The sequence below is a fragment of the Lichenostomus cassidix genome, chromosome Z (genome assembly GCF_008360975.1).
Source record: "Lichenostomus cassidix isolate B80296 chromosome Z, HeHo_3.0, whole genome shotgun sequence".
Taxonomy (NCBI): domain Eukaryota; kingdom Metazoa; phylum Chordata; class Aves; order Passeriformes; family Meliphagidae; genus Lichenostomus; species Lichenostomus cassidix.
This window is the reverse complement of record NC_139511.1, coordinates 34,071,793-34,094,881: the sequence shown is the minus strand read 5'-3', so window position 1 is coordinate 34,094,881 and position 23,089 is coordinate 34,071,793. Positions and strand designations below refer to the sequence as shown.

Below are 23,089 nucleotides of genomic sequence, written 5' to 3'. Positions count from 1 at the left end.
AAAATAACTATGTCCTTAGTCCACCTCAGATGTCTCTTCTGAACACCGAGGTTAGCCCATGCTAACCCATGTTGCAGAACTCATAAAAATAAAACTTGTCAAAAGTACAAGCATTTCTGAGTGCTGTACTGCATTCGGTATGGCAGTTTAAGACCCATTTAAGTACCTTGTGAGCAAGGAGGTTCAGAGCTCAAGGTTTTCGGGTTCTTCTTCTAGGTGGTGGTGTTGGTGCTTGTTGTCTCTTACCCTTTCTTACTGTTTTTTCGTTGTCTGGCTGCCCAGAGATAAAAGGAAAGCCAGATGCTGTTAGAACGTAGATACGTCCTGGTGTCGTCTAGATTGCCTCTACAGACCACATATGTTCCTGTACTTTCTTAGCAACTTACTGTTTTCGCTTTCACCAGGAAATAATAAGTAAGCAGTCACTTATCCAATAGCTTCAACACATTAAAAAAAAAAAAAGTCTGCACTGTTGTATTTAATTGCTTTGTACTAAAGGTTAAAAATAAGAAACTGAATTCCAGAAAGAGAAAAAACATTACTGAACGTTGTTCTTGAATTTCTTGGTTCCCTGTTTGTAAGTAAATAAAATACTGAAGTATTCAGCAGTATGTCACATATATTGAATCGAAGCTTTCACTAGTGGTTAATGGTTAGTAATTCGGAAGGATGCAAACAATAATATTCCTCATACCTCAGAGTGGAAAACTAAAGGAAGCAAGACCCTTCTGCTAAACCTTAAGATTCATTTTTCATTACTTGAGTTTGATGATAGAATTTGTTTTTAGCATACATGAAAAGTCAAAGTGTTTTCTTGCTTGTTGTTAGATCAATGTTTTGATGCTTTTGTAAAGTATAAGAAGGCATAATCTTTCTTGTACACCAGTGAAGAAAGAGCGGTTCAAATTTTGTAATACCATAGGGCTGGAATGGTGGTTCCACAAAGGCAAGCAACAAAAGTGCTACAAAGGTCCCTATGCCTTTCTTTGTAGATGGGTTGAGAACTTTTTCTTTTATGGTGGTTTTTTGTGTTTAGCTCTGTTTAGGTCAGATTTTAATCCTTTTATGATACCCAACTATCTATTTTACAGGAAGATACTTCTGCAGAAAGCAAAGCTTCACCAAAAGCTTCAGATAATGCCGGAGCCAATTTAATTCCCTCTTCATGTGATGGTAGAGGTAAGTTCTCCAAACAAAAATTATTTGCCTGCACTTTTAAATGCTTCTCATCAGTTTGGAATACTAAGGTGTTCTGAGGAGCTGTTGATGGGTAAAGTAAAAAAAGAATTTAAGAGCAAGCTAATTACAAAAATAAAAGACCCAAACAAATAAGGCTGTATCATGTTCAAACAAGATGGCCACTTACCGCTCATTCTTGCTTGTAGATTTCATCAGATGGGATTGTAGAATTGTAGAATCATTTCATTTGGAAGAGACCCTAACACTGCCAAGTCTACCACTAAGTCCAAATTTCCACGTGTTTCAAATACCTTCAGGAATGGTGATTCAGCTACTACACTGAGCCACATGTTCCAATGTTTGATAACACTTTTGGTGAAGAAATTCGTCTTAATGTCCAATCTAAAACTGCCCTGGTGCAACTTGAGGCCATTTCCCCTTGTCCTGTCAGTTGTTACCTGGGAGAAGAGACCAGCCCTGACCTGGCTGCACTCTCCTTGCAGGTGGTTCAGGTGAGAGAGGTCTCACCTGAGCCTGCTTGTCTCCAGGCTAAACACCCCCAGCTTCCTCAGCCACTCCCCACAGGACTTGTGCTCCAGACCCTTCACCAGCTCTGTTACCCTTCTCTGCACATGCTCCAGCCCCTCAATGTCTTTCTTGTAGTGAGGGGCCCAGAGCTGAGCACATGATTTGAGGTGCAGCCTCACCAGTGTCAAGTACAGGGGACAATCACTGCCCTGGTCTTGCTGGCCACACTGTTGCTGATACAGGCCAGGATGCCCATGTACTTGTCCACCTGGGCGTACTCTAGGTCATGTTCAGCTGCTGTTGACCAGCATCCCCAGGTTCTTTTCCTCTGGGCAGCTTTCCTGCTGCTCTTCTCCAAGTCTAGCACTGCTTGAGATAATTGTGACTGAAGGACAGAACCTGTCAGTTTGCCTTGCTGAACCTCATCCAGTTGGCCTCTGCCAATCACTCCAGCCTGTCCAGATCCCTCTCCAAAAGATAACACTTCTGCCTGGCTTGGTGTCATCTGTGAGCTTGCTGAGGGTGTGCTTGGTCCCCTTGTCCATTGATATATTACACAGTACTGGCCCCAGTACTGAGCACAGGGGTAAGTAAAGAAAACTGGCTCCAGTGTTGAGTCCCATTCTGTTGTGTCATTGATGCTCAAGGGAAAATACTGGTGTCGTTGATTCTCCTGTTGTTTCAGATGAGAAAAGTAATGTGATTGGTTATTGGAAGTCTGTTGAGTTATACACAGATTTTCTTGAAGAGTAAATGAGAGACTGATACTTGATTAGTTTTTATATGCAAATTTGATTTAAATAGCTGGCATTCTAGCGTTTAGTATGTACCTAAAATTTATTCTGTGCTATATGTTATTTCTGTTAAGAGAACCATGGTTCACAATGTTCAACAAACACTTCCTGTTTGTTTGTCTGGGGCAGGAGATGAGTGTTGGGTTTTTTGTTTACCTGTTGTCTGGCTGTGGGGATGAAGAGCTTTTTTTTTTTTTTTTAAATTGCCACAAGCTATCATGTGGCTAGTTTCATGTGAGAAAAGTTCTGTTCATCAGGACTCTGTCTTGGAGGCACCGCATACATTAAGATTGAGTTGCCTAAGTGCCTCTCACTGGATTTCTGAGCATACACCAGACATGCACCAATCTGGACAGTTTGGTCCTTTTTGTCACAGTAACTTAAGTAAGGATTCAGAAAGGACATGTTAATCTCCTGAAATTCCTTGAAGCTGAGCCTTCTAAAGATAAAGTTATTCCAGAAATTTAAAAGTCGTCTGATAATAGGGTTTTGTGGTTAAATACTATTCGCAATTCCTATCCTTGAGGATAAGGTAGCAGTTTATGGTGGGTTAACCATGGCAGGCAGTCAGACTCTGAACTAGCTGCTCTCTGGCTCTCCCTCCCCAGCAGGACACGGAGGTTGCTTGCTTGCCAGGCAAAACAGTCTCTACTTGGTAAAGATTAATTTATTGACAGACAAAAATAGGGTCAGATGGTGAGAAGCAAAAACAAAACTAAACCCACTTTCCTCGCACCCTCTCTTCTTCTTAATAGCTTCTCCCTGCCCTGAGTGACACAGAGAAACAGGGGACACTCTGCCATTTCTTTCTCTGCAGGGTTGCAGGGGCACAGGTGCCTCACCATGGTCTTCAGAGGGGCTGCAGAGGAATACCTACTCGGGTGCCTGAGCACTTGCTCTCCCTCCTTCTGCGCTGACCTTGGTGTCTGCAGGGCTGCTGCTTTCACAGTTTTTCTTACCATTCCACCTTCCAACTCATGCACGTTTTTCACTCTTTCTAAACATAGGCACCACTTGTGTGGCTGGTGGGCGCAGCTGGGGCTGGTGATGGGTCTGTGTTGGAGCTGTTTGGGGCTGGCCATGTCCACCTCCTCACAGCAGCTGCTTGCAGACTCTTCCTGCTACCAAAATTTTGCCATCTAAACCCATTATGCTATTTTATTGTTCAAGGGAAATGTTTCTCATTCTTAAGAAAAATCTAGATTGTGTTCTATATTTGCTTTGTGTTAGGAATATTTACAAAATTAATTATGTCTTTCAAAACGCTGATACGCCTCAGTTGTCCTGTGCACTAAGGCACTTTAAGGAAGTATTTCAGCTGGTGCATATGCTTGTAACACCAGGAAGTTTTTAGAGAGTAAAAAGTGCTGATGTGACCTTACGCATGAAAACGATGTGACTGATTGGAGAAATATTAAAGAAATTTTGTGTATAAACATAGCAGAATTTTCATATTTTGAACATGAGCATAGAGGTATGGAGTTAGAATGATACAGTTCAGATTTCCAAATACCATTTGATTGTGTTTATGTATATAGTGTTGGACAGTATATGGAGAAGCTACAATTCAGGAAAGCTTGCTGGAGAAATAAAATGTGTATTTTATTCCAGTCCTTCCTCAGAAAGTGTATGGCTCTGCTTTATTTGCTAGGCTTTGATTAATTAATTACTGATCTTTCTTCTTTTGAATATTTGTGAGCTATTTTTGAGACATCTTTGTCTATTACTTTTTTCCCAATGTCATTTCCTGAAGCACCTGCAGATGGCTCTGCTCAGCAACATGTGTCTTGGGCGGTGGTACTTTCACAGCCCGCAAAGAAAATTGTTTCATCACCAGCATCGGAAGGTCTTTCCAGAGGCAAAGAGAAGCAGGAGATTGGACCAAAGGTACTTGAGAATTCTCTTCTCTCAACTGATTTTTGTCGCTGTACTTGTGTCTCTTTATTGATATTTTTTCCCTGGGCTCTGTACACTATCCACTGCTTTAAAGAGTTAACACAACTTATTGCTCTTACTAGAATTTTTCTTGTAGTGGAATAGAATCACAGGATATTAAAAAGACAGTGCTAGCCCAGGAATAAGCACTTTTAACTTTGAGGCTGGATTTTTTTCAAATTCCTGTCCCTCAGAATGAGACATAAAACATGGAACTCTTGCCTTATTTGGCTTAATATTTCCTAATTAAGTCTCAGTAGTCCCAGTACATTCTGCTAACAATGCAACAGGCTTCAACTGAAGAATTCTTGCAGTAGCTCTGAATTTCTAAGAGATACTGCATTTTCCTTGTCCGCTTAACGCCCTAGCGTGAATTGATTAAGATCCTTTAGTAGTGTAAGGCTAGTCACTTGCCTATATTTTGCATGTATTTCAGTAGGTGATACTGAAAAAGATTAGTTTTTAAAGGTCATATCTCATGGTCTTCTTCAGCAGTCAGAAACAAAAAATAATGCGAGTGAAACCGAGCCTGAAGAAGGGTCAGAAAAGAAGAAAAAAAAGAAGAAAAAGAAGAAAAAACCAAAGTCGCCCACTGATGTAGAAGGACCTCAAAGTGAATTTAATACAATACAGGAACCGCCAAAGATTGAGGTAAACTGAAAAAGTTTTTGTTGCTGTTCTTTTATGAGTGTACTAGAAGGCCAAATGTTAACACAGCTTTGTACAAATTTAAGTTGGACTACTATTTGTAGAGGATGTTGGTACAGTTTTATTTCAATTGTGATGTTTGTCAGAGGTTACTGGTAGGAAACTTTATACTTTTTGAATTACCAACTTTTTGTTGGTTGTACTTTTTGGATTACCACATGTTTAGTGAGCACAGTTTCCTAAATCAAAAATATTCTATAGCAGCAGTATATATATGTTATATGTTTGATCTAGTGTACATAATGCTCAGTCTCTGAAATGACAGCATAAAGAAGCTTTCCTTGCTGGCTTCTGTTCTGTACATTTTAATGTGGAACATGAAGCAGAAGTGTGTCTACATAATTTCATTGTGTGGTTCCTTGTCCAGGAATGGCACAAGAAATTACTATTAAAAGACCTCTTTGTTAGAGAATTATGGGTAGACTCAAAGATCTTCTAATTCTTTTCTTCATGAGAATATCCCCCTTTTTGGTATATGCTACCATGCAGTGCCTGACCTATAAATGGACATTGTCTAAACTGAAAGAGAATGTCAGAAGTTACGGAGAATAGTGGAAAACTAATGGGACTATTGAAGTCAAAATTTGAAAAAAATTGCATAGAATCATGGAACACCACATACATGTTGTACTGAAATCCGTAATGTGGATGCAGCATCTGTTGTGGCAGTGGGGGAAAGCTTTCAGAGCCTCCTGGTTTGCTGGGAATGCTTGTGTCCTCATCAGTTTGAAATATGGATGCCATGCTTGTATGATGCTTTTGAAATAATAAAACACAAAGAGATGGTGCACATGGTGCTTCTGGGCACCCAGGAGGTTTAAGGAGGTTCTGCTTATGTGCAGAAGTTCAACAGAGCAATGTATTGGATTGCCTACTAGTTTTATACAGGTCAGTCATTTATAGACATTTGCTAATAAGCATAAAAGGATACATTTGCAGAAAAGCAGTCCTGTATTTTCATATGCATTGGTAGGTCCTGAACTAGATATTTTCCTTGAGTTAAATATTGAAGCTGCTATTGGTAATCAGGTCAGTGATAGTAGTACTGGTCAGACATGCAAAGAATGCTGGGAATTACTGGGAAAATAAAAAGGAAAATGGATTAGGACAATACAGGATTTCGGGGCATGTCTTATCTAAATATAGCATGGATTTGGTTGTCTTATGTTCCCCCCATTTCTTAAAAAATACAGGTTTGAACTAAAAAAGATAGACAAAAGGCTCTAAAAATAATCAAAGGTATGAAGCAATTTCTGTGGGTGGCAAGACTGAACGAAATTAGGACTTCTCAGTATGTAAAAGGGATGGCTAAATGGGAATTTGGCAGTGACAAGAAAATAAAAAGGAAATTATTTGGCCTTTCTCCTAATGTTTGATGTTCTTGCAGATACTAAATTAAGAGCAAGTATAGGGAGGTGTAGCATCACACTGAGTGTTACATTTTAGTTATTCAGTTTGCTACAGGATGTTGCAAATGCCAGAAATCTGTTTTCGTTTCAAGCAATTGGACAGACTTATTTAAATCTTGCAGCTGAAGATGTCCCTGAGCTGAAAGGAATGTATTTATGAAATATTTTTTCAGTTCCTTGCAGTTGCTTTTTGGCTGACTTTCAACCTTCTTTAAAACTATTTCTTGCTTGAAGGGTGTCAATCCTTGTGCTACAGCTTTCTAGATTGGGGTGCTTAAATGAAGGCTTTCAGGCTGGAAAGAGCGTTGGTGTGTTCACTAGCATTGTATCACAGCTAAAAATGCTTCTCAGAAAGTGGGAGGAGAAACAAAAACCTAGCTGGTGGATTGGGATCATTATGATGGAGACAGTGGATATAGGGTGACCAGTATAAGAGTGAACTACAGCCTATCTGCACTTGGTTAATCCAGATTCTGCATAATGTATCCTCTGTTAATGGTGTAAGCCATAATCGTTTGAGTAATTTCTATATTTGTTTCCATACTCTGATGCATACTGCCTGTTTTGTGCTTCACCACTCACCTGTTTAAGGCAGAATTTCACAGCTGGAGACTGGACTGGAAAAAGAGGGAAGTTGCTTTCAAGGCTTTTAAATTATTTGAAAAACACTCCTTTAGGAGCCATTTACCTCTAAGAGCCATTTACCTCTAAGAGCCATTTACCTCTAGTTATTTCTATCAGCTGACAACAATAACAAGCTGCTGTTGGAAGCATTTCTGTTACAAGCTGTTTCAGCCCTGAATTAGCTGCTGTATAGAAGACTTAACCATTGTAATACTTGTCATAGCTGGTGGTGCTACCCTTGGATTCTGAATTTTTGTACAGTGAAACAAATTACGATGAATGTTTGATAAGCAGGGAGAAATTGTACAAGTGTAGGAAAAACAGTTTGGAAAATGTAGACTTGATTGTTCTTATGGAATCATCTTCTGGTTTATTTGTTTAGGATGTTGAGGAGTTTCCTCATCTGGCAGCTGCTTCTGATAGGAGAAACAGGGTAGGACCTCCGAAACCATCCTTTACTCCTGCAGTCAGAAAGCAGTCTGAAGTAAGTAATGATGCGACATTGTGCGAGTCAAATGTCAGTTGTAAATCCAAGTTGTTTGGGTTGTCTGAATTGCTTGGTTTTGTGGTGTTTTGCTTTGGGTTTGTTTTTTTTTTTTTTTTGGTGGTGGGTGGAGGTTTTTTGGCTTTTTTTTGTTTGTTGGGTTTTTTTTGGGGGGGGGGCTTGTTGTTTTTTAACATTCATGAAATTAATCCAAAGAATTATTTTGGAAATGCATTCAATATGCAAATGAATCCTAAACATAAATCACAAAGATTGAAAATATGATTGTTCTTTCAAAGCAAGTAACACAAATAGGAAAGGTAATAGAGGTAAAATTCCAGGTTTCAGTTGCTCTGAAATTAGTTTTTCTGCTAAAAATTTTGGTCCTTGGCTTTGTTTCCCTCTGAATATTAGTGGTTAAAAAAAACCCCAAAATACAAGAAAACAAAGCCATTTTTTGCTTTGTTTGAGACAGTGAATAGCTTTGACAGGGAGGACTGAGTAACAAAAGGCACAGAAATTGCTTAAAAAAGATTTATTATAAAAAAAGATGCCATACAGACATGCAGCTCAGATGAAAGGAGCCGCTTAGCTTTGTAGACATGAGTGGGTTATAACCTCTCAAAGCTTACATAAACTGTAGAGATGTGATCATTAGGCCATTCATATGCCTGTAACAAATATTTGAACATGAAGCTGCCTTGCTAGTGTTTTTCTTCCAAATCTAAAAAAACAATCATGAATGTGATTAAGTAGTGTGGCAGCCAATAAATGGTCACACTTCTAGAAGGACACATAGGGTCTTCCAAGAACCTTCTCTTTTCCAGGCTGAACAATCCCAACTTTTTTATCATAAGAGAGGTGTTCCAGTCCTCTGACCATTTTTGTGGCTCCTCTGGACATGCTTGAGTAGGTCCATGTCTTTTTTGTGCTGGTGACTCCAAAACTGGACAGGGTACTCCAGGTAGGGACACACAGGAGCAGAGTAGAGGGAGAGAGTCACTCCTTTCAATTCGTGGGCCACAGTTCTTTATACACAGCCCAGGATACATTTGCCTTTCTGGGCTGTGAGTGCACATTGCTGGGTCAGCCTCTCACCCGTCAGCACCCCCAAATGCTTCTCCTCAGGGCGTCCATGTGTCCATCCATCAGCCTCTGTGGGTACTGTGGGTTGTGCCAACCCAGGTGCAGCACCTTGCACTTGGCCTTGCTGAACTTTATGAGTTTCACACAGGCACAGTTCTGTAGCCTATCAAGAATTGCATCCATCATTCTGGATGGCATCCCTTCCCTGAAGTGTACTACTTGGCTTGGTGTCATACACAGATCTGCTGAAGGTGCACTTGGTTTGAATTTAATAACATCTTCACCCTTTTCCATGTGTCTGTTTTTAAATATTTTTTCTTCCTCCTTGTCACCTTTTGTCTTTAAATTTCAAAGATCCATCCCTCCCAAGAGCCTTGTGATGGTTGGTTTCCCTCTCTGCATGAAACTCCCAAGGTGGATGGACTGTCAGTGAAACAAGCTTCATCCGCTGTATTAGAAAGAAAGAAAGCTCAGGTAAATGAATTCATGCTTGAAAAGAAGTTCACAACTCCAAATGACAAAGGAAATGAGCCCATTTAAATATCAGATTAAGTCCATGCTCATCTGGGATTCTGCATTCATACTTTGAGATAGTGACATGGTCCTCTTGATTAGAAGCAATCAGTGGTAGTAATTGCTAGCCCCCAGGGTATGATACAGTATTTAGGGAAAAATATGTACTTTTCATTAATAGCTGTGGGTTTCAGATATCAGGAATTTTTCTTTCACATGTTTCATTTGATCATGGCTTAAATCTGGTCCAAACTGATTGTCATAAGGAACTGGGAACCTACTAAAAGTGGATTTGACAGACTAAGACTGGGGTCAAAGGAGATCCCCTTATCTTGGGGCAAGGAGGAGCAATATGGAGCAACAGTGAGGTTGGAAATAGTTTCATATTGGTGAGTCAGTTCTGACACAGCTCTTACGCAAGGTGAGATCCCAGCTGAAGACTGAGGAGGTAATGTTCTGTAACTCTGTTGTAACAGAAATTACAATGAATTTATTCTCCCAGAAAAGACTTTTAAAAGTGTGAAATCTGGTAGTCATTTCCTTAGCATGCTTTGCTGTGGTAGTTTGTTAGGTCGTTCACAGTCTTTGCCACTCTATTAATTTGTATTTTTATATTCTTCGTCATTAAATATGACGAAGAATATTAAATATGACGTCATTAAATATGACGAAGGCCACAGCTTTGGCCTACTCTTCAAAGCAGAGAGAAAGATTAGTGCTTTTGAAGAGGTGGTGCAAGGACGATGCCCTCTCTTTTCAGTAAGACATCAGAGATAATGGTTTATGTGTATTGCAATCACATACCTTGGAAGAATCACAGTAGTTTTTCTATACTTTTTAGAAAGCTTTAAATCCTGATAACCTTGTATCTCTTTCAAAAATAATGACAGTCTGACCAAAATGGGAGCCTGACATAAAAGCCTTCCTTTATTGAAGACTTTATGCTTTTATGCTTTGTTGCAGTAGCTTTGTAGAAATTACCTGAACTGTTTCTGATTCTTTTATATTTTTGACATATAAGTTGAGGTTTATTTAAAGATCATTGAGTCACATTAAAAATCAGAAGTATTATGGATAAAGATGTAAAGAGTGTATTACACCATAAAAAATAACAGTCTTTACATTCTGAAGTGGAGGGCATTACTAATTGGTGCTGGATTTGTTCAGGAAACATCCAGGAGCAGTAGTAAGAAGAGTCAAATTCCCGTGCAGTTGGATTTGGGTGGCATGCTGGCAGTCTTGGAGCAGAAGCAGCAAACAGAGAAGTCAAAACAGTCTCCTAAACCTGTGGTATTTTCAGGTATTGGTTACTATGAAATTTCCTTGCTTCCAACTCAAGTTATTTTTAAGTATTCAGACATTTAATGTAGTCAGATTTCTGATCTGTAATGATCTCTATGCAGACAAGAGCACAGTTCACTAGATACAAGAGAAAATGAAGGTTCTTTAAAAAGAAATCTAAAAAGCATGACAGTCTGAAGTGTTTGATGGAAGAAAGAAATATCTTAAGGACAGTGATTTGTTAAAGAGTACCTTGTATAAATATGAGACATGATTGAAATGTTGTTTTGACAGAAATACCGGTGTTAGTGGAGGTTTTTTCTCTGCCTTAAATATGTGTGTTATTGTTCTGATCTGAACCGGCAGGAAGGGGCTACGCAGTAACAAAGGCTTTCTTAGTCTCCTCTGGTGCTAGAAATCATGGGGCTGTGACTTAATTGAAAATGTTCCTTTTCAAGCACAGAGGTTATGTGAGAGTCAGGCAGCCCAAGCCAAAGGATGAATTCTGACATACCTCTTAATTGGGAAATAATTGATGTTAACGAAATGCTAGGTTTTGGTAATGGAGAGGATCTTTCAGTCCTTTTGGATGTGTAACCAGGAAGCAGAAAAAACTCAGTGCCCTTGTCATTATAGATCAAAACTTAATCTTGGTTATGCTAGTGTAGTGTATTTTGCAGAAGGAACCAGGATGTTTGCTATCATTAAATGATGGTAAGATTTCTCTCCTTATTTCAGCAAAAAAATTTTTTACAAATTATTTCAGAAACAGATCTAATCACAAGAAATTTCATCTCACAATACTTAATGTGATAACTGAGCTTTTAAATATGAAGCTCAAGATACCAAGCATTGATGAGATTTTCCTTCACTAAGTTGAGAGAACTTGTAAGATGCTTTTTTAAATACATTTTTTTTTCCAATTGATCTCTTTTTTTTTTTCATTTGAGTCAATCATACTTAATGCTGCAGAGGTGCTAATACCCAGTTTTGTTTCTATAGAATTATACAGTGCATGGGTTGATCAGTAGATGGTGGGCCACAAAAGTATGGGTCAAAATACCTGTTTTCTAATACTAAGTTTCCTGTGCCTAAATCTGCTGCAGAAGAGAAATTGATGTGTCATGTTTGTATCTTGGAAGCACACGGCAGATGTTACCTTCGCTTTATATTTCTTTAATATTCGGTGCAACCATTAAATTGGTGTGTACCAAAGTACAGCTTTAGTTTGTGAGATGGCATTGTCCTGACCTGTTACCAGAAAAGGACAGTGAACAGGAATGGAAAAGAGTGTGACCACAGACAGTTGTTTTTATTCCACTCACTACTTCACATGATAAATAATACTGTTAAAATCATCTAGTTTAGGAACATAAAAACTGTGAACTTGAAATGGTGATGTACATGTGAAGGAAATACATGTCTGCAGGGTATATGCTTATTTATTGCTTCAAATCCAGCTTCAATTCTTGTAGCCACTTACGCTTGCACAACTTGGCAATGTTCTCAGTTTGCCTTTGATACACAGAGCCAACAAGTAAATGTTGGGTGTAGCAGTTTTCTGACGTAAACTGTTTGCAGTGATAGTACTGCATGTGGTATGGGAGGATCTGCGTATAAATACTGTGGAAGCAGTAAATGAAGATGGCTTAGGACAAGCTGCCAGAACATTTGAGTGTATTTAGGGGAGAGAGGTTGCCTGAGTCACAGAACCAGCTTCACAGAGGTGTGAAGCTGGTTCCACTGACAATTAGTCATCCTCTCCATTGACTTGCCAGTGTGAACTGCTTTATATTGCAGGTAACTGAAGTCTGACAAAGTGCTCTACAGGATGCAGCAGTTCGTGCTGATTGTGAGGGAGAGTAGTTTTTGGGTATGAGGTCATGGTGTGGAAGATCCAGGTTCAGTCACTGGTCCAGTCACTTAAAGCTTCTGTGCTCTAAGCCCTCTGAAAATATGCAAGCAGTCTTTTCTGAGGAGTATCTTTATAAAATAACATTGTTTAATGACACAGGATTGCCTGTAAATATTCTTAACAGCAACACAAATTTAGTATGTGTATACCAGTCCTAAACTTGAAATTGGATTCTAGTTTAGGTATTCATTATAACTGTCTGATGCAGACTTCTTCTTAAATCTCAGTTGGTGGTGCCATACCATTGCTTTCTAAAGAACCTGCTACGGCCACGAGAAGTCACCGTTTAAACCAAGGAAAGATGCCTCATAATCCCTTGGATTCCAGCGCTCCTTTAGTAAAGAAGGGGAAACAGAGAGAAGTACCTAAAGCAAAGAGACCAACACCTCTTAAAAAGGTTTTAATTTTTTTATCTTAAATAGTATAACTGTAGGGTAATACATTACTCTGGGAGTCTGTTAAGCCCTCTGATATGAAGATCTGCATCTCAATGTCCATTTGTATGAATTCAATTTCAGTTTTGTTTGGTTTCAAAAAGGGAAGGGGGTAGAAGAGAGTAGTCTTGCTAAATAGTTTATAGAAATTCCCCCAAAATACACCTTCTCCCTTGAGTCAATTGATGTCTGAAAAAGTGCCACTACAAAAGCATCCACACATCATTGGTACAGGGGGACAAGCAAAGAAATATTACTTGGTTTGGCAAAGATGACCTTATTTGCAGGACTGGGGAGAATGGATCAAACAGAGGTAGTATTTAATGTTTCTGATATCTTACAAGCCAGAACTTCAGCTGATTGTGCAGCAACAGGTGGTAGGTCCAACTGGTGATTTCTCTTGTATCTTCCCTCTTTGCCCATTCATGTTGCTTCCTGTCGTGTCTCTATACAGAGGATTTTTTTAACTTTAGTTCTGTCATTGTAGTTTATCCCTAGTAAATATTTTCTCCACCCATATACTGGTAATCAAGGTAAAAGCCAATTTCTGTGTAAATTTAGGAGATACCTTTCCTTCTCTTTATGTGCAAATAGAAAAAAAAAGTTGTAAACTTTGAATGCTAGTGCTGAACCTCTTCATGAATGGTCTGTATGTAAATATGTGGTAAGAGTAATGCTTTGTTATCTGTGTGACATCAAATTGATTTGGTTTTGATATATATTTTTAGATTATTTTGAAAGAAAGAGAACAAAGAAAACAACAACACCTGTTAGAACAGAAAGCGGCACCAAAAGATGAAGATAACATTTGTCAGACAGCAGGAAATGTCACTGAAAATGAAACACTTCTACAGGATAGTCAAGCAGGTATCTTTTGAGAGAAGCTGTAATACAGTGTGTAGCTGAAAATTTGAGCACATTTAGTACTTTAGAAAATAGATACTAAATACTGCCAAATGAAAGCTGTAACCTCAGAAGTTTCTGAGATTCATCTCAGGCTTATCTTGACTATATAAAGTGGGCCAAAGCAGAAAGTCTGTGCAGTTGAGTAATAAGAATTCTGATTGCTGTTCCACACTTCTATGCCTGTTGGTTTTTTGGTACATTGTAATGAGAGTTCCTGCATATCTCTGGCAATTAATGAGGTTTGAAATGAGACGAAAAATCAGTTAGACCTGTTTCCCTACTTCCACAGACTGTTCTAATAATAAAATAGTGACTCCTACATACATGCTTGACAGATTAATCTCTTCACAATGTTTTTGGTCTGTCTTTTCATTGAACTATCTTGATTTACTTGGTAGCTGTTCCAGTAATGCAAGTTGCTGAAGGGTTTCTGGAGAATACAGGGATCAAGGAATCTAAAGAAGGTTCTGAGATTTCAAAGCAGCTAACTACCACTCTTCCAAAAATCCACAGTAGGAATTTTAGAGAGTAAGTATTGATTGTATTGATGTCTCATTTTGCACAGTACCACCAATACGGCTTTTTCAAACACAATAATTCAGCTGCATTCTCTGCAAAACTAACTGGAATTTAGACAGAAGGCTCTAAATTATTTTCTTTCAGTCTTTCTTTAAGCTGAAACAAATTATAAACTTTGTGTGCTTTGTAATTCTCACTTGAAAATGCGTGTTCCCTGAAGGGAAAAAAAGATCAAATTTGTTAGAGGCTAAGGGAGGAAAAGAAGCTGCTGTTAAAATACAAGTACTTTATTTCAAATAATGGAGTAACATCTTAAATAAGGTGTGCTATTTCCTTTTCTTAAATATTATTTTTAGTTGTAGTTTGGTCTTCTACTGTTATACTGAATGGCAAAAATGTAAAGAAAGTGACTAACCAGATGACATTTTCATGTTGTGGCTGGGCAAAGAAATAAAGGGAATATTTACAAGTTATTATGAGGAAATTGTTTTAGTTAAACGTTTAAGGTGATGTGTATACCTGTTTCTTTATAAAAAAGGAATAGTCATTACTGTATGTGAAGAGGTCAGAGACCCAGTCATGACGGCTTAAAACAGTTTCTTGAGGAAAGCAGCGTTCTAGCTTTCAGTTCTCCTCCCATAAAGCCAGTCCACCGCTGGCATTTTTTTGCAGTTCATGTCACAGTAGTGGTTTATACTGACATGACCATTCTTTCTCTTAATTTAACTTTTAATTGCAGTAAAATTACTTAATTTGTGTCGATGCAGTATTGCTTTACTGAGAGCACAGTTTGCATTGAATATGTAAAGGGCAACTCAGTCTTACCTATTACAGGATGTAGATCACTGAGCAAAGCTTATATTCTTTAGATTAGGTTTTTTAGTGTTTCATTACATCTGTCTTCAAGACTTAGTGAAATCAACAGGAAATACTAAGTAAAAATTCTTATATCATGAATAAAATTTGGAAATAATTGGATCTCTAAGATCCAATATAGATGTTGTGGTCTCTTCTCTTATGTCAATTTGCCACTTGGCATGTTTCTGTTGACAATGCAGTTGATATATCTTTAGTTTTTCTCTTTGATACCCTTCTTCACTGAAAAAAATCTTTGTGTAAGGCATGGAGAGGGGTGAAGAAATATGTAAGTCTGATCTTCCTCAGAGAGTACTAGAAGGATGAAGTACATTGTTCTTCATTTTTTATCCTTTCCTTACAAATGACACAAAGCTGTAGTCAGGTAAGTGAAATAGGATGACAGACGTGAACGTAGGGAGGAGGAATCTGATCCAGTTTTCCATGTTTGTTACACGTAGCCTTGAACTTAGAGAAACACGTTAGAATTTTGAATTTGGTTGCTGTACTTTGATTTATATATGCCAAAATAAATGCCCTCAGAAAAATGCTTCAATAGAAAAAAATATGCACATACCTATCTATTGGAATAAAAAAAAAATTTTTTTTTTTTCTGCACGTATATATATATATATGTATTGTTAATACAGTTTGACTGGGGAGCCAGGTAACAAAAGGAACAAAACTTCTTCCTCTTAAGTTCTCAGACACTGAAAAAAATTCTAAGTAAATTTTTGTTTTTGTGTATGTAACAAGTGTGTTTGGGGTGGAAACAGAAAAAATACAAAAACATAGAATTTAAAATGTATATTTAATGTATTACATATTTAAGTGTTGCATATTTGTAATTTTAGGGAATTTAACGTTTGATTGCTCCTTTCTTTCAGTTACTGCAGCCAAGTACTTAGTAAAGAAGTTGACAGTTGTGTGACTGATCTCTTAAAAGAACTGGTTCGTTTCCAAGATCGCTTGTATCAGAAAGACCCAGTAAAGGCCAAGATAAAACGCAGGCTTGTGATGGGTCTTAGAGAAGTTCTGAAACATCTGAAGCTGAAAAAACTGAAGTGTGTCATCATCTCTCCTAACTGTGAAAAGATTCAGTCAAAGGGTAAATAAGTTCTTTAAAAAAATGTCTGGTTAATAAAAGAAATGTAAAAGAGAAGGCTCAGTATACTGGCAGCAGTATTATTATTGGAAGGATTTATTTGATTATCCTTTGAAATGCAGCTATATAAAGTTGCCTTCCTTGTTCAGATTGTTCACTGTTGTGCAGCTGAACTGTGAGCTGAGTCAAGACTCTCTGGGGTGTGAGAACTTACCTGAGATTAGGGTCTCTTTAGTTACTGATTCGCAGGGCTGCTGCACAAAAAAATTGCACTGCATGGCTGAGACAATCCAAACGCTGCTGATGCCAGCCCTGCCATCAGAAGGAATCCGACTCTATCAGTCTCTTTTAGGACACAGAGTGACAATAAGTCGTCAGTAATAGTGTGCTAAAAGTTACCATTTTTGGTATTAATTTGTTGTAATTGTTGTAATTACTGTCAGTTAAATAATTTCTTAGCAGCTGGGTCTTTTTTGATACTAGATTAGACTGTACTGCATATATAATAAAATATGCAATAGTAGTAGTCTAAGATCAGTGCTAAGAATTAAGAAAAAGATGTCAAGTTCTCGTTTAAAAGTGGAGATTCAACACTACTATTGTGATCCATGTGTTTTTTTCCTATAAGATGTAGTTTCAGAATGCACCCATAATCTTGTGATATTTTTTGTCGTGTTTTAACAGTATGGTTCTTTAGTTCCAATCAGCTTGATTGTATTGTCTGCTCCAGGTGGGCTGGATGATACTCTACACAACATTATCGACTGTGCCTGTGAGCAGAATATCCCGTTTGTTTTTGCCCTTAATCGCAAGGCCCTGGGCCGCTGTGTGAATAAAGCAGTGCCTGTGAGTGTGGTGGGAATTTTCAGTTATGATGGTGCTCAGGTAAGCTGAAAATAGTCACTTCATGTTTTTGTTCAGCTTCATTTTTTATCTGGAAGGGGAGATAAAAATGCTGTGATTTTTAAGGGGTTTTTTGTTTGTTTTGCTTTTGCAGACTTACACTTTGCATCACAGGTCATATACATAGCTTATATGAAAAACTGATTTTAGAAGTACAGGCAGTCAGCACTATGCAAAAATACTACTTTTGCCATCTCTTCCTGACATCCTCTTCATCTTTATCTCCCTCAACTTTTTTTTCAAGAGAACTGGTGTTTTTATAAATGCTGTGTTTTTCATGTCTTCCTACATACTAAGCTTCTCAACTTTTATATATGAACCTACATGTTCAGAGTATGGAATATTAATTAGATTTTCAAGGAGATGTTAAAAGTTACTGTATGATTTAAACTCTGGTATTTTATATTGCCGTAGGACCATTTTCATAGAATGGTACAGCTGACAACAGAGGCCAGGAAGGCCTACAAAGATATGATAGCAGCTTTAGAGGAAGAAGCAGGACTAAGAGAAACCCAACCCAGCATCTTAACCCCTGAATTTGAAAAGAATGTTGTGTTAGAAACTTGTAAAACATCTTCCAAGGACTCAGATGAGGATGTACCAAATTACAGTAAGTATTTGATGACTTGTTTTCTGTTCCATTTTCATTCATAGTGCTCATCAGTTCTGTGATTTTCACTGGAACAAGTGATATCCACACTGGTCATTAGTAAGGAGGAGAGAAATTCTTGGGTTTTTTACAAATCTGAGGTCAGTTTTTGCTGAGAAAGTGTTAGAGAAAGATTGTCTCTGAAATCCACAGATGGCAGGCAGTAATCATTGCTTTGCTCAAGGAGGTTTAACAGAGCTCCTTATTATATTTCTGTTTGTTAAAAAATCCTCTCAAGATTTATTTTAGATGTCCACACTCTGTAACTGTGGTTAACTTAAGTTTTTTATTGAAGCCTGTTTGAGATGCATCCTCCTGTCCACAAGTGCTCACTCACTCCTAGAAACATTTTTCTCCAGCTCTGTTCTTCAGTCATCAGACAGTGTAACGTATTGCAGATACTACTCAAAATGCCTTTGAAAGTTTTGAAAACTTACTGGCTTTTTTATAGTTGGAACCACCTTCAGAGTTAGCCTTGCTTGAGTAGGGTGCTGGACACAAGGACCTCAGTGGACCCCATCACTCCTAAACTATTCTTTTGTGTGTTATCTGATGTTGCATAACGTAAAGGCCAAGATGCTTGTGTGTCAGCTTATCTCAGCACTTTGAAGAGGAAGTAAAGAATCAGTGTTGACTTCTCATTTAAAGTTTTTCTTCAAGCATTATATGGTAACGTTTGTTGTTGTTTTCTCTTTGTTTTCTGGTTTCTTTTTTTTTTCCAATATTCTCTAGTTAAAGTCTGGAAGAGAAAACTTGAAGAAGAGTATAACCCATACGCACTGGAATTGGAAAAGAGTGCAGCTGATGACATGGCAATACTGAATTTGGAAGAGTGTCAGTAAATCCAGATCCAGCTCTATAGGGCTTTTAATTTTTTTTTCTTAGATCCCTAGGAAGGAGGTAGCAAAATAACATAATCTAAAGAAATACATGAAGTTAGCTAAGTAAACTGTTCTAAATCCCTTTAAGCAAAATATACACTGGAGCACATGAGGCACTGGTTAATGTTTTTATGTTCTGTGTGTTTGTCTGATTACTATAGCAGATGACAACACCAAATTGTTGTAGCCCCAAACCACTAGAACAGGCTTGGCATACTTTAATGCACTTGTGGACTAGCATTGATCTTTGGGGATAGAATATACCAAAAGAATCTGATAGAAAAATAATTTTCTTCAGGAAGAGATTCCTTGAGCCAGAAGGTTGGGGCTAAAGGGGAGTGGCCTTTGATTTTTTAACTCCTGTAGAAAAAAAACTTTAGCTGTTGTTTGATTTTTGATTGTGGGTTTGTTCTTAGCTTTTTCTTCTAAAGAAGCCTGCTCAGAAGGGCAATGGTATCAGTGTTACATTATTCTAGACAGCAGAAAATTAATTTGGGGCAGGCTTGGTTGAAACTAATTAAACTAATTAAGGAAGGCCATGATGACAGAGTTCCTAGTTAGCTCTTCTGTGTTTTATCTTGTTCTTTTGGTATCATACATCACATGTGAAGGAGAGAGCACAGACTACAGGGGTCTGAAATTCCTGAAATGAATGTGCTCTGTTTAGACTTTTTATAAATTTGATGTTTCTGTTGCTACTGGGAGTAGTTTATGATACATCCTGCTTTAAAATTAGAGGATATTGCAGGACAGCAAATGTACCAGCCTGCTATCCTATATGTACCTTGTCCTTGCTGAGACTCCTCATTCCTTCAGTTTGGGGTTGTGTTGGTATATATATATCTAAGTTTTTGAGCAATCTCAGTTTGTAATTAAATAGAAAAAATTTATATCTTATAATAAATGAAGTTTGTATCCTAGAGAAAATAAAATTTTAAAAACAAAATGTGCTTATAGTAGTGGTGGAGCACCTTAGTAGGAATGGCCTGTATGAATACTGTTTTTTGAGGACAAGCCTAAAGCAAGTAATTGGAGGGATGCATGTGTAACTTGTGCCAGCTCTTCTGAAAGATGATAGAGCTGCCATGTGCTGCTCAGCATCTCTGATGTGTGTCTGTAAGTGCTTCACCATACTGAACATTTGTAGTGCAATACTTTGGAACGTAGCTGCCTTGTGATGATAGAAGTGATATAAAAACTTTAAATCATTTTGAAATGCAAACAATTTTGTAGAATATAAATTGTATAAAATCTGTTACAGTATATTGATTCTATAAAGAATGGTTGTGACTTAAGTAAGCTTGTCTTGTGGGAATTCAATGACACTTGAAATGTCAGTTTTGGGAAAGAACATTAACAGGGGGAGCTGGCCTTATGCTGAAATGCCCAGTTGGTCACTAGTTATGATGATCTTTTTCGTATTAGTTCCTTCTAATCTTAAATGGAAATTGGGGTGAAAGGTCACAGTGAAAGAACATGCTTTTGGCCAGCACATACTCTTTGAGCCAAAGGTAAGTTATGATTTATTCATTTGTACCTGTGCCACTTGGATACACATCTAAAATTCTAGAACTGCTAAACCCAGGTATTGCATGGAATGAGGAGCAGTTGGTGAAGAAGTTTGTTTTTTGACCATGTTTTTTATTTTGTCTGACTGTAGAAGAGCATAAAACTTTGGAAACATTATCGGTTGTTCACAATCTTAGGGAGTTACTTCCAGTTCTTGGAGAGTATAGAAAACGTCTACTGCAAGGTGTCACAGTCATGGTCACTAATGCTGTTACACTGATTTTTTCCCCACAAAATTGAACTAAACAAAAAAACTGACAACTTTTTTCTTCTTGCAGTAATTTCCTGCAGAGACAAAGCAAAGCTATGTCATTTATAACCCCTTTGTATTCCCACTCAGCTCCACAGAACTAAACCTAAGTCTGTTCCAGATCTGTTGAACAAATGGAGGAGAGACAATTCAAGGGGAGTCTATTTATAGTTTTCGTGAGAACAAATGAAAAAGATATTATCTCTGGTGGTATCAGAAGTCTGCATCAGCATTAATGAAGTGTCCATGTAAAAAAAATAGGGAAAACGGTTAAGTAGGGGAAATATAAAAGTTTTCACCCTGCATGTGTGACAAGGTGGTCTTATACTGAAAAAGAAAGGGTCATGCAAGTCTTAGCATGAGTAGACTGCACACTTTAATGTGGGGAACACTCTAATTTGAGTCTTTCCAGTTAGGGGATAACTTAGGGATGAGTATGAAGCTTTCTGCTATTGCTCAAAGTATCTCTCTGCCTGGGCTGATTGATTATTAGGGAGCATCTTACTTATTCAAGATTGTTGAAATCCATTGAGCAGATAATAGAGAAAACTTTGTATCTTAGACTTTTGCTTCTTAGATACAGAAGGACAAAACTGAGCAGTAATGCAGTAGAACAATTTTACTGTGGATGGTGTAGCTCCTCACATTTTCATTCTGCACTTGATCACAAGATACGGTCTTTAAATTCATTCAGCACAGTTTTTTTGAGCTACGTTATCTCAAATATAGAAGAATAATTTGCAAAAACTGAAGAGTCTTCTTGCAGACTTTTTAATCTATGTCTATTTTAAGCATTAGTCAGAAATTCTTCATTTGGTACAGAAACTTTATTGTCATGGTTTATGCCCAGCCAGCAACCAAGCACCACCCAGCCTCTCACAGTGGGAGCAAATCAGAAAGGGTTAAAGCCAGAAAAGCCACGGGTTGAGATGATGATGGTTTAATAGGGAAAGCCATGCAAACAAGCAAAGCAAAACAAGGAATTAATTACTTTTTCCCATGGGCGGTGAGGTGTTCAGCCATCTCCAGGAGAGGAGGACCCCATTACACATAATGGTTACTTTGGAAGATAAACACCATCAGTTCCTATATTCCACCCCACACACACACACTTTATGTCCTGCGCATGATGTCACATGGTCTGGAACTCTTTGGTCAATTTGGGTCACCTGTCCTGGCTGTGTTGCTTCCCAACCTCCCATGCACCCCTAGTCTCCTCACCAGCATGGCACTACAAAAAGCAGGAAAGGCTCTGTGCAAGCCCTGCTCAGCAATAACAAAAACATCTCTATATGATCAGCTTTGTGTTCAGCACAAATCCAAAACACAGCCCCATACCAGCCACTGTGAAGAAAATCAACCCTACCCCAGCGAAACCCAGCACAATTACCAAAGGAAATGTGTTTGAACAAATGAGCTTGCTGACGCCAGAAAGGAATGGTCTTCAAAACACTGGCAACATAAGGGTAAACATAGTAAAACTAAGTGTACAAGTTGAAATGCCTTTAAATCAATGTGATCCACGTGCTAGCGTCTAAATCGTATGCCAAAATCCTCAATCTGAAAATTACCCGGTTTGCTTAAAGAACTCAACTGAAGATACAATACTATGTTCTTTGAACAGCGCAAGTCTTACTGAGACTACCTTTGTTCTTCATTAAGCTGAAATAGCTGACATCAGAAAACCAGAGATAGTTGCAGCATGGGATGGGTGGCCTCTCTTGTAGCATGTAGCTGAACTTAGTTATTCTTTGATGCAGTAAGAATATCCCCTTCCACTTCATGCTTGAGGTGATTCCTGAGTATCAGTTTCAATGCCAGCACTAACACTTGCAAAGACATCTCCAAATGCTATAATATTAAGAATACCAGGTACTCTTAACTTGCATACATTCTCCTTCTAGCCTGTTCATTCCTTTGTCCATTAGAGGCTGTTTCTCTTGTTGCAGGTCTCCTGAAGAAAAATTTTGGAATGATGTGTTAATACCACCTTAAAAATTAAAATGGGGCTTAAAGGTTGCCTATATTAACTGTTCCACAGGCAACAAGCATGCCATATCCAAAGGTTCTTGAAATGAATCTTTGTTCTAACAGTTGGGGAAAATTATTAATAGATGGGTATGGCCTTCCTTTTTTTTAAAAAATAAAGGGCAACTTTTATAGACAGTACCATTTATGAAGTCCAGTAGGCTCTGCAATCCAGTCAGTCTACAGATTGTGATGAAATCGATGTACTGTATTCACTATACACAGACACTTGTTTTGGGCAGGAAGAGAACTACTGACCGATGAGCACTTGGTTAGTGGAACTGAAGGAACAAGCTGACAATTGCAATGAATGTCATAGATGGAACTTTACTGCTGAGAGGGTCAAGAATGATGACATGTATAGGAACACTGATCATTTTATCATACAAATACAGGCAGTTGCAGAAGTGCAAGAGGCAGTTTATAAAAGTCTTACCCATGTTTTCCTCCAGTTTTGCATCATTTTGTCATGTTCACTGATGGCACTTCTCCAGGTGTCAAATTCTTTGGTCCATGCATCCTGAACAGCACTAT

General features: G+C 38.1%; 2 protein-coding genes across 12 annotated transcripts in view; one reads left to right on the top strand and one right to left on the bottom strand.

Annotated features, from left to right (window-relative positions):
* The window catches only part of SECISBP2 (SECIS binding protein 2), a 26,101-nt gene extending 6,098 nt beyond the window's left edge, over window positions 1-20,003 (top strand). For all 4 annotated transcript variants that reach the window (XM_085041766.1, XM_085041765.1, XM_085041767.1 and 1 more), the window contains 13 exons: window positions 1,092-1,179; window positions 4,255-4,388; window positions 4,929-5,087; window positions 7,560-7,661; window positions 9,102-9,221; window positions 10,428-10,560; window positions 12,684-12,853; window positions 13,619-13,757; window positions 14,195-14,324; window positions 16,058-16,278; window positions 17,006-17,160; window positions 17,593-17,788; window positions 18,560-20,003. In XM_085041766.1, coding sequence (XP_084897892.1) covers window positions 1,092-1,179; window positions 4,255-4,388; window positions 4,929-5,087; window positions 7,560-7,661; window positions 9,102-9,221; window positions 10,428-10,560; window positions 12,684-12,853; window positions 13,619-13,757; window positions 14,195-14,324; window positions 16,058-16,278; window positions 17,006-17,160; window positions 17,593-17,788; window positions 18,560-18,669 — 1,857 coding nt within the window. In that variant the 3' untranslated portion in view covers window positions 18,670-20,003. The remainder of the gene's footprint in view (window positions 1-1,091; window positions 1,180-4,254; window positions 4,389-4,928; window positions 5,088-7,559; window positions 7,662-9,101; window positions 9,222-10,427; window positions 10,561-12,683; window positions 12,854-13,618; window positions 13,758-14,194; window positions 14,325-16,057; window positions 16,279-17,005; window positions 17,161-17,592; window positions 17,789-18,559) is intronic.
* Window positions 18,693-23,089, bottom strand: part of SEMA4D (semaphorin 4D) — a 40,099-nt gene continuing 35,702 nt past the window's right edge. For 2 of the 8 annotated variants that reach the window (XM_085041759.1, XM_085041760.1), the window contains exons 16-17: window positions 22,992-23,089; window positions 18,693-22,481 (exon numbers count right to left, since the gene is read on the bottom strand). In XM_085041759.1, the coding sequence (XP_084897885.1) occupies window positions 22,452-22,481; window positions 22,992-23,089 (128 nt within the window). In that variant the 3' untranslated portion in view covers window positions 18,693-22,451. The other 6 variants (XR_014846661.1, XR_014846662.1, XR_014846660.1 and 3 more) reach the window with 6 other exon arrangements.